Here is an 11,596-nt window from a genome sequence, read left to right as displayed (position 1 = left end):
TACTATCTGATAAACAAAGGGAAGTAAGCAGTAAATGTATACAACATGTGCAATAGAGTAAGTGAGAGTTATGCGGAATCAATCTCCTGGCACCTGAGGGAATAACAAGCATTGAAATGAACAAACGACTTTCATTCTCATGAGGATGTCAAAGCTGAATGTTTTTTGAGTTTGAGTGGATGATTTTAAAGTAACAGTCCCAGTTGCCTGCATGAAAAATTTTGCACCAAGATTGTCTGATATAAACTCTACCATGCAATTGTCAGCTATTGTTTTTAATGGTGATGCTTCTGAAATAAAATCCTCTCTTCACCCAAAACTGTTACAAGGGAATGTTCCTCCATAATTTTTGTTTAATAAACATATACAGTTGTCAGTTTAACCTGTCCTTGCGACAACATGCCCAAAACGACCACTCCCAAGGATCCCAGGCGAGTTGTTCTTCAATATGATTCACTTTTCCATAGCGACCACCTGTCCATAGCGACCACCTGTCCATAACGACCACCTGTCCATAGCGACCACCTGTCCATAGCGACCACCTGTCCATAACAACCACCTGTCCATAGCGACCACCTGTCCATAGCGACCACCTGTCCATAACGACCACTTTTGGTCGGTCCCTTGGGTGGTCGTTATGTCATATGAAGTCTTATATCGCGCGCGTATCTCCAGACTCTGACTCAAGGCGCAGGGATTTATTTATGCCGTGTGAGATGGAATTTTTTACACAATACATCGCGCATTCACATCGACCAGCAGATCGCAGCCATTTCGGCGCATATCCTACTTTTCACGGCCTATTATTCCAAGTCACACGGGTATTTTGGTGGACATTTTTTTATCTATGCCTATACAATTTTGCCAGGAAGACCCTTTTGTCAATCGTGGGATCTTTAACGTGCACACCCCAATGTAGTGTACACGAAGGGACCTCGGTTTTTCGTCTCATCCGAAAGACTAGCACTTGAACCCACCACCTAGGTTAGGAAAGGGGGGAGAAAATTGCTAACGCCCTGACCCAGGGTCGAACTCGCAACCTCTCGCTTCCGAGCGCAAGTGCGTTACCACTCGGCCACCCAGTCCTTATATATAGATAGGTTCCACTGGAAGTGTGTCGTATGCATGCCTTAACAGCGTGTTAGTACGCAAAATCAATAAGGAGCTACTTACTGTCGACAACCTTTCGGGAATCCTTCAGTCGACTTTCTGCTGCGGAGTTCATGGACTTAGGTTTCCAGAAAATACGTGGTTTGGTGTTTGTGCAGATAAAGTTGTGCAGCTTCTTCATTTCGTTGGTCGTGATCTCATGCTGAAATGAATTTTAAAACAGGTTAACACTGGATGGTCGTCTGGAACTCAAATGCAACTGGTGATGTTATCCTCCAGCACAAAAAGTATCAGTATATCTAAAAGGTGTATTAATACTGCTTCCAGCGATGAGTAAAATAAAGAAATCATAAAAGCCTCTATTTTCTTTTCCTTACCCCTGACTGAGATCAAGAGCATCAAATATACACCTACATGCATTTACACCGTTTACATGCTTGAAAGAAGCTTTGACTGACTGTGGAAAATGCAACTTCCAAATCTTCCTTCAGAGTTTGGTTGAAGGCAAGTGTCACATACAGTGGTCGCCGGTTAATATGACCGCGGTTAATATGACCAGCCGCGTATTATGACCAATTTTACCCGGTCCGGAATTGTCCTTCTTTGTTATGTATTAGAAAAAGCCGCTTAATATGACCACAACGCCGCTTAATATGGCCACATTGTTTCGAGAAAATGGCAACAAGTTCACATCTTTTTCAGTTTGAAATCACTCGGGGGGAAAAAATACATACGATTTTTTGAAAAAGGCAAAAAGGCGTGCGATATTTTCTTTCTTTTTCGTGAATGAAACTAAAGTGATCAGTGCTCAGTGATCAGTGGTCTCTAATGTCGCAATCATTATTCTCTCTTTTTTTTCCCCCGAGACTGAGCGTCATAAAAAAGGCAAAAAAACGTGCGATTTTTTCATTATTTCCCGTGAATAAATCTAAAGTGATCACGAACATTATTCTCTCTCTTTTTGGCAAACAGAGCACGAGCCAACCAATCTTTCATTCTGATTCAAGAGGAAACAATGTCGAAACGAAAACGCCAAGATCGGACAGCCGAGGAAAAGCTAGAACTTATTGACAAATTTAAAGCTCTACCATCCTGTAGTATGCGTGAGAGTGCTGCACAGTTGGGCGTCAACAGAGGATTTTTGACAAACATTCTCAAGAATGAAGACAGCGTGAGGAGAAGTTTGGAGCCTTTGACAATGAAGTGAAGGATCTCCTCTGGTCTAGCACCAACACACAGACCAACATCCGTGATTTTTTCCAGGCCCCTAAGTGAACATTTGGACGTGTATATGCCGTTTCTTCCATTTACCTTTCATTCCATTTCAATTTCTTTTCAACGGACGTCATCTATAATGGCTACAATGTACAGTACACATATTTAATTTTGTGTTTGTTGCCAACAAGTTACATTTTCTTACAAATATTAATTACAAATTTTTTTTATCGTTTTGCGATTTTTTTTAAGTCGTTTTCTCTAACATCGGTTAATATGACCAGCCGCTTATTATGACCATTTTATCCCGGTCCCAAAGTGGTCATATTAACCGACGACCACTGTATAATGGAAGGGCGCTGGTTCTGTGCGACGCTTAGTTTTCGAAATAGGTGTGACTGACGAAGTACAGGACGTCGCATTCCAAATAAGCACGACTATGTTGCAGGTGGAAGCCGCTGAGATTGCATTTCTTCGGGAGGTTTCCGCAAAAATAGATATTACACGATTTGCGCGAAACAGTTGAGAAGCAGACGATCTCTGAGATCTCTGTCTCGTGATAACGTTATTTTGTATGATAACGATTCACTTGCAAACTAAAGTATACAATTTGGTGTGTCAGTGGTAAATGTAAATACAAATGTGTAATACAGACAAAGCAAACAAATAAACGTGTTTTTCTCAGGAAAATGTTGCGTTGTGCGGGTGTTTGGGTGGCCACATGATGTACACAAAACAAAGTGCGGGACGGACTCTGCTCTGTGCTGTAACACTGGCAAGTTCAAAACACGAGAAAAACGATTTCGTTATGCGGGCAGCCACAGGGGATGTACCGTACTTTCCGGGTCATAAAGCGCGACTTTTTTCCTCGAGTTCGACCCCTGCGTCTTGTATAACGAAGCGCCTAATCCGTGTATGAAATACGAAAAAAATCGAAGAGACCGCTTGAGTACCAATCAAACAACTTGTGATAATATAAAATTTCAAAAATAAATTTTGATTTAATTAATATACTTACCAACTCACATAGATAGCATTAACTTCAGTTAAAGTGCTAGGACACTGAACTACGCTTCACCCCAAAGGGGAAGCAACCCCCTAAAAAAGAACGGCATTGACCTATAACCCAAGCTATACAAGAGTCGAGGTCATACCGTCACGTGACCTATCACGCGTGACTCGACCGCCGCCGTGCTGGAAACTCACTCCTACTGAAGTGATCTGTTCATTTTTAGGGAAACCCTAAGCAAAACTTCGTTTTGTGATAAGACATGGAAGCACTCTTACATGGCAACGTGGGAAAATAACTCTGAAACAAAAACCGTATGCCATACAAGGCATGGTCCTTGATGGTTATTTACACTACCGGTGTACTGCGCCTGCGCAGGATGTATACCGGTGAAACCCATTCCGTATTGAAACATATAACCCCTTAAAAAAATTTGCGGGGCAGGCCGGGAGGGAATCCAATATGTGAGTTGGTAAGTATATTAATTAAATCAAAATTTATTTTTGAAATTTTATATTAAATTACATATTCTTACGCAACTCACATAGATAGCAGATTGCTAATTTAGGTGGTGGGCAAATGAACTCACAGTTAACATCTTGCAAGTATCTGGCCTGTAGCTACAAAAGCTGGCAAACCGAAATTAATGTTCTGCCGAGCACCAGATACGTTCCCATGAAAACATAAAAAGACATCTTCTGCAGAAGATGTCTAGTAGATGTGTATTAAAATAGCGGGTACTTAAAATACCCCGCCGATAGAAAACTCATGACTATGTCCTTGAACGGTCAATGAGCTGCATTCATGACTTATGTAAGTCTCTCAGACTTGAGAACAGATAAAGAAGAGGCCTACACTCTGACCTCTTGAGCCCGTGCTGCCTGAAAAGGGAGGACTGACTGCCCCCCCCCCCCCCCCCCCTTTTCACTGCCACCACTGTAGGCATTGCCTAATCAATGTGGCAGTCCATTTAGCTAAGGTTGACTTCACTAAATCATTGCCTCTAGAAAAGTTGATGGAAATAAACAAAAGCCTTTGTTCTGGTGATCTAAACAGATCAGTTTGTTTGTTTATTTGTTGCTTAACGTCCAGCCGACTACACAGAGCCATATCAGGACGAGGAAGGAGGGGATGAAGGGGGCCACTTGTCAAGCGAGTCAGAAATATATTTAAACTCGAAATGTACAATTGTTAAATATGGCTCTAGCAGAGCCAAAATAATGCAAATTGGTAGAATTGTATTATCGGATCTGGTTACCCCTGTTTCTGCTTATTTGTCAGAAATTTTGAATTAAACCTAAGCGCTATAGATCAGTCTTTCTCCAAAGAGATGTCTAAAGCAAAAACCAGACAGAAAATGCACTTACTCGCACTTCTCTCAGAAGCTACTAGAGTAAGTATGACGGCTTCCCGTATTTAGAATAACAAGGCTAATTTGTCAAGGATTAAACAATCCGAACTCAAAAACTCCGAAACTAGGAGCAAATCCCAAGCCGGGACTGGAGATTTGCTTTCAGCCAACCAAAGGGAGGTTCCCTTAATCACGCTGGCTAAAAAGAACCCAAGTGAAAAAATGTTTTGCGACCTAGCTGTGTCAGTGCAACTGATATCGCATAAAGTCTTAATTCAGAGACGTGGGAGAAAATTCGGAAAGCCAGGATAGGTGGTTCGCCACCCGCATTGAACGGAGAGAAGTGGGGTTCTTTAAAAGTACGCCAATTGTTCCAAGCCAGTCAAAGTGAAACAAAAACGAAGACGCTGAACCCCTATGGAATCTCTAGACCAAATCCAGAGATGAGGCAGAAGCCCCTGAGCGTCTCGATGATTCCCGTACAGTAGACACCCGTGTGGCTCGAGTGTAAAAAACGGCGCCTTCTTGCCAGCCTAAAGGACTGGCAAACAAGATTGAATGGGCCCATAATGTGAGACCAACAGGCCGCTCAAAGTAGAATCGAGAGTATTATCCGGGAACGGGGAGACGAACATTTAGCAGAAGGTGATAGTACCGAGAGGCAAAACTTCTATCAGCGGCTTCTCCAAATTCACCAGAAGGAGTAGAAGCGCATAGCGAGATAGAGTCCGATCCAAGTGGACATTCCTGGCCGACCGACTAGAGTCTGCCAAGCCATAGAGCCTCTCAGAAGGTACTTCACTGCTAATAAGAATTCGTGGTGGTAAAAGCCACATCAAAACCTCGCATGCTCGCTGTGGCAGTGATAGGGAGCGAGATGCCATCTCGTGATAAAAGACCACTGTGATGTTGTCCGATTGAATCAACACCTGTTCTCCCCTGACAAGGGAAAGAATTCCACAAGAGACAGAACTGCTTCGCTGGTGGAGAGAGAACCAACGGGAACGCCCTGTAAGAGCAGTGGTGTGAGAATCCAAAGATTGGTTGTGTCTGTGAACCAGTCAAGAAAAGACACTAACAGTAACATGTTCCGGCTCTTCATTTGATTGCTTATCAAACGAAACCAGAGCCCTGAAGAACTGAATTAAATAAAAAGTAGCCACTTCCGATCCATTTTGTATATCCAAAGGTGGAAGTAAACATAGGCACGATCTATATAAGTGACCCAAAAGGAAGGGCCCCAGTGCCTCCCTCAATAAAGTGAGAGTTCTAATCGCCCCTCCAGCCGCTGTGGGAAAACACAGAGGCAGAGAGAAGAACGCTAAGACTCCAGTTGACAAGTGCCAAGAGTATGCAAGAAAGCGTGCTATTGTTTGCCCACTGAACCCTACCGCTAAATCGCCTCGAGGAGATAAAGTGGTGGGTATTTGGCAACGTGCCACACCGAGAAGAAGATAAAAACCAAAGCTGAGAACGGCCAGCTTAGCGCTTTTCTCTGATAAGAAAAGCCGAGGCGTGCCGTGGGCTTTTCCTTTTGCTGTGAGATTCTCTCTGTTAAAGAGTCCGCGTGCAAAGAGGAGGATTCGCAAAGAAAAACCCTCGAGCAAGGAAGAGATTAAGTCTCACCGACAGAACAATACTGTCGGCCGAGGCCTTTTCCCAGAAGAACAGCAAAGCTAAGCCCTTTGAATATGTGTCCCGACAGAACACAAAGGCATCCCATCCCGTGAGTACGAAACCGCACAAGGGAAAGAATGAATCAAAGTCTTGCACCAAGACGATAATAGAAAGAAGTGCGGCCACGATCTTCCACAGCCAGGAGATCATTGTTCTTGAAAACAGACAGTTTCTCCTTGCTATGAACATTAAAGATGTATGATCGACAAGTACGGTGCAACCGGAAGCGGTTCCGTAGTACGAAGAAAAGAATAAACTAAGTTCTTAGGCTTGGTGTAACCTAGGCCTACGGATATCGCTCAGCGAGTGAAGCGTTACTTGCGCGGGTGACGCAAGCGAAAGCAACGCCGCATCGCTGCCCACAAAGGAAGTGATGGAAAAGGAGAATCATATGAGAAAACTTCCGCAAGTTCAATTCTAGAGCCAGACAAGAAAGCGTCCCTGCGTGTGTAAGCCGCATGTGCGTACAACCGTGCCGCGACTGACATTTGTTCGGCTGAAACCTTAGCCCAAGAGGCCAGGAGTATGAGGACGTCTTTCACGCTAGCGTCGTTTCGAAAATCGAAAGGATTCAACAACACCGCGACCGACCGCGAAAGAGATCGAAGAAGTGTCTCTGAAAGAGACGCAAGTTCCAACGAGTATCTTCCCGTCTCCCCCAAACCAAGTAATGCGCCTTCAGAGTAAGCGCAAGCTTTGTCCAACGATAGACATCCTCCCTGAGATTAGCCAACTCCGGAGTGACCGGAAGCGGTGCACCCGGCAAAGCGTAAGTCTCAATAAGACTGTGATGACGACGGGAGAGAGCAAACTTGCGTGAATGAAACGAAGTGCTCGCTTCCGTAACTGGTCTGAGGCAAGCCATGGCTGAGCAGCATCAGGAGCCTGACCGTGTGCAGCCAGTAAAGGCACAGTATCCACAGGCAAGCTATTCTCAGAACCCGAAGTTCTAGCCAGCACCTTGGAAAGTTCGCAAGCAACAGAAGGAGACTCGCTAAAACGATATCCCTGAACTTCCGTTAAAGCAGGGCGGAAATCACACACCACTGAGGGTGGTGGTGCCGCAGAGCTTGTCATAGCTGTCACCCCTTCAGCGAAGTACTTGGCAGACACCTGAGCTGCAGTAACCATAGCTGGTTTAAGTTAGAGTGACAACTTGCCATCAACTTCCTCCTCAGAAACTGAGTGAGAATCATCGAACTCCGAATCTGCTGAGGCTGGACCGTGAAAGTCGCTGTGACTAGCTGCGTCACTAAAACGATCCACCACAGGCGAGGCTGATTGCAAAACAGAAGAACCGTGCAAAGCCTGCCCGAAAGCAGCTTCCTGCCCAAAAGGAGGAAGTTGAGACATGTACACATTCACCGAGACATAAAAGTCTGCCCGTGAGTACATCTGTCTCGTTGTCCGGTGTCAACCCCCCGTGAGTTCCGCTTGCTAAGAGCGATAGCCTCCGGGAGTCGAACTTTCACCCCCCGGCCGTGGCGGGGGGGGCTACTAGTTCCGGCCCAACTTGTTGTCCGGTGTTGACCCCCCGAGTTCCGCTTGCTAAGAGCGATAGCCTCCGGGAAAGTCAAACTTTCACCCCCCGGCCGTGGCGGGGGGGCTACTAGTTCCGGCCCAACTTGTTGTCCGGTGTTGACCCCCCGAGTTCCGCTTGCTAAGAGCGATAGCCTCGGGAAAGTCAAACTTTCACCCCCCAGCCGCGGCGGGGGGGCTACTAGTTCCGGCCCAACTGGAACACTTTCACCAGAGAACCTGGCTACCGGTGAACCTGACTAACCTGTAGAGCGTGAACGCTCCTCGTATGAAGTAAACACACTCCTCTGCGTGCACGTCAGCCGAAGTGACTGTGCATGAAGGCGGAACCTCGATGCGTGACACAAACTGCGTCGCCCACTCCCGCCGGGAGCGAGCGCAAACTCGACGAATGGCAACATGTTATACATTTGGGTCGAAAACATCTCAAAAAGGGAAGAAAAACTATCTTAAACACAAGTATTCTCTTTCCACTGCGTTTGTCTTGGCTGAAGTAACCTAAATTTAACCTGCTTCAGCACGATTGGACTCATAGGGTCCAAAATTAACAGACATTCTTTCTTTCTTCTTTATATGGTGTTTAACGTCGTTTTCAACCATACAAGGTTATTTAACAGACGTAATAGTTAGAGACTGAAATGGTAGTGCCTTTGCCTTCTCTTTATGCGAAACGTAAAAGGAGAAACCTCAGCAGCTACTGACTAGTCTGTGGTTTCTAATTCTCCTTGTCAGCCATTGCTGACAAAACCAGTCTGAGATATGATATTGATAAACAACAATCAGACCGAACAACGGAGAAAGAAAGAAACGCAAGCAAAAGCAAATAAATTAAAACGAGCTCACCCAAACTTGTGCATGAGAAGCAGGGACCTGTAGACGGGGTGAAACACTGTCCAGAAGACAGTAGGCTAAAAGCCTGCAGCGTAGTGTAAAAAGCGTCCGAGCTATCTGGTAGCTGAAGTAGGAGTGAGTTTCCAGCACAGCGGCGGTCGAGTCACGCGTGATAGGTCACGTGACGGTATGACCTCGACTCTTGTATAGCTTGGGTTATAGGTCAATGCCGTTCTTTTTTAGGGGGTTGCTTCCCCTTTGGGGTGAAGCGTAGTTCAGTGTCCTAGCACTTTAACTGAAGTTAATGCTATCTATGTGAGTTGCGTAAGAATATGTAATTTAATGCATGTTTCAGCTACTAGGTACTGCCCTGCCTTTGATCTGGCCGCACACACAGATTTCCACTCTGTTAAACTCGGTCCGGTCACTGACTCTCATGGCAAAAACTGGGTCATTGACCCCTGGGAAGAAGGTCGTGTCTTTTAACAAGGCCACCCAGCTATCACAATGCCTTTGATCTGGCCGCACACACAGAGCACACATATTTTCACTCAGTTAAAGTCCGTCACTGACCCCGATGCAGGAAGTGTTTCCTCTCTCAGATATGACAGGGGAACCACCTCTCATGGCAAAACCTGGGTCATTTTGGTGCGCCCTATGGGCCCCCTGCGTCCAATGGGTGACTGGATTACAATTTTTTTTAAAAAGAAGGGGGTGCGTCTTAGATAACGAAGCGCCTTGTCACCCGGAAAGTACGGTATGAATTTTTCAAATGGTTGTAAAATAAGTCTTGTATTTATCACCGTACTCAGGCCCTGTTCTTTTTTTCGTCACACCTAAAACCGTTATTTCTTGTGAGCGACGCAGCATTAATACTTCACCCAAGCTAAAGGTCGCACTGTTTCATGAGCAAAATATGGAAAACTAATAAACGGCCTTTGATCAAAGCAAATGCATGCAATGATACACCACCTCAGGAAACATTCATTCTGTATGATTCTGCATCTTTTTTGACACCATCTTGAAAATTACTTTGGGCATCGACATACCATCAGCTCCAATAGTACCTGAAAGAGTGTGTAACTGTATGACTGCAGGAGCACTTACGGTTAAAACAATTTTCCTTCTCTTTTGCTTGATTTGGTGTAATGGTATGGTTTGCAAAGCACAAAGACTTGAAACCATTTTCTGTTCGATGTTAGTTCTTTCTAAACTACATGTACTTACTTCATTGACGAGCTCCATTTTCTGCTGGAGCCGCGAAATCTTGGCCTGTTCGAGCTGCGACTCCTCGATAAGCTGCTGTGTCTCCTGGTGGTATCGCTTCTTCTCTTTGTCCGCCTCTTCCTCCAATTTCTTCTCTATCTGCTTCCGCTGCTCTGCCTGTGGACATGAGAGTTGACTAACATATGGGACTGAGGTACTCAGGTAGATATGAAATATACACATGGTAGAGTGTGGCGAATATATATATGAGGCTTTGCCAAAAGGTGCTGGGGGGGTGCTTGGACATTTGTGACAAACTAAACCTTTTCAGTTGATTTTTTTTGGTGTTTTAAGTGATACATTAGTCTTTGATGAACACATTTGTGTAATAAAAGAATGGTTTGTGCATTTGGGAAATGTGTACGGTTTGATAATATGCCATAAAACGCCAATTTTGAGAAAAGCCACATGTGCAACAAAACTGACCACAGAAGCCATTAATATCATTTCATACAACTGGTAATGATTTATTTCTAGTAAACAGACCCTGCAGAAGCATTATCAGTCTTTAAAAGTACATTTGGAGCCAAATCTTGAATGCAGTGTCACGTAATGTCGCAAAACGCTCAAACATCATAAAAGTCAAAACTGATACTTTCTGCTAAGTAACCACAAGAAGTATAAACCCTAAAATAAAATATAACACTTCAACAGAAACACTGACACATGTTAAAAATATCCCTAAAAGTTGTTACAGTTTGCTCAAACTAGTTAAACATGTTGTTGTAGGTGTCACGTGTTACAAAAATATTGATGGACATGAAAATATTCATAATATTTGAAATAACAACCAGAATGTTATACATACACTAACTTTTCATTTACAATCTAAAGATTAGGTTATTTATGGAATATGAAAACAGAAACAATAGCAAAACATGTTAAAAGCAAGTCATAACAGCATTCTACGTGTCACATGTTACACTGTGTGAGTGGACATGAAATTATTCAAAATGTTATAAATGACAACTGTGATATTAAATAGACCTTTAGGATACATTCATATTTTGAAGATTAGGTAATTATGGAACATCAAAGCACCACAAAAAAAGTAACATCATGTTCAAAACAGGTCAAATCTGCGTTCTACCTGTCACGTGTTACATGGAGTCAGTGGACATGAAATCAATGAAAATGTCAAAAATAACTACAATATTCAAACAGACATTTAGAATACAGTTTTAACCTAATGTCTATGTACATCTGGAACAAGGTTCTCAATCAAATCGAATTTTTTTAATTAGTTGTACGTAAAATCCTAGCAAAATCCAAATTTAAAAAAAAAAACTTTGATTTTTTTTATGTTGGGGAGGGGGGGGGGGGGGGTGGTGTTAAAACAATCTCATGAAAATATTCCTTCCCCCTGCTAACCCAAAAGCATTTTTTCAGCTTTGGCTACAATATTTACAAGGACATAAATGTCTCCTCCTAAATCGTTGCACGGATATGAACGTATCCTCCTGAATCGTAACACGGATATTAACAAAAACAGAGGATCGAATTTTTCTTCAATCAAATTTGCCTCCAAAAGTAGCAAGCAGTTGTATATAGGTTACACAATATGCAAGATAATCAGAACTCGGAGTGTGTAAGCTATT

The 11,596-nt window shown here is 43.7% G+C and overlaps 1 protein-coding gene across 2 annotated transcripts in view; it reads right to left on the bottom strand.

The window, feature by feature from the left end:
- The window catches only part of LOC138952411 (pinin-like), a 38,080-nt gene that overhangs the window by 3,666 nt on the left and 22,818 nt on the right, over nucleotides 1–11,596 (bottom strand). For both annotated transcript variants that reach the window (XM_070324076.1, XM_070324077.1), the window contains exons 7-8: nucleotides 9,960–10,115; nucleotides 1,174–1,312 (exon numbers count right to left, since the gene is read on the bottom strand). In XM_070324076.1, the coding sequence (XP_070180177.1) occupies nucleotides 1,174–1,312; nucleotides 9,960–10,115 (295 nt within the window). The remainder of the gene's footprint in view (nucleotides 1–1,173; nucleotides 1,313–9,959; nucleotides 10,116–11,596) is intronic.

This window comes from Littorina saxatilis, linkage group LG17 (genome assembly GCF_037325665.1).
Source record: "Littorina saxatilis isolate snail1 linkage group LG17, US_GU_Lsax_2.0, whole genome shotgun sequence".
Lineage (NCBI taxonomy): Eukaryota > Metazoa > Mollusca > Gastropoda > Littorinimorpha > Littorinidae > Littorina > Littorina saxatilis.
Note: the sequence above shows the minus strand (reverse complement) of the source record. Positions and strands in the feature narration are given on the sequence as shown.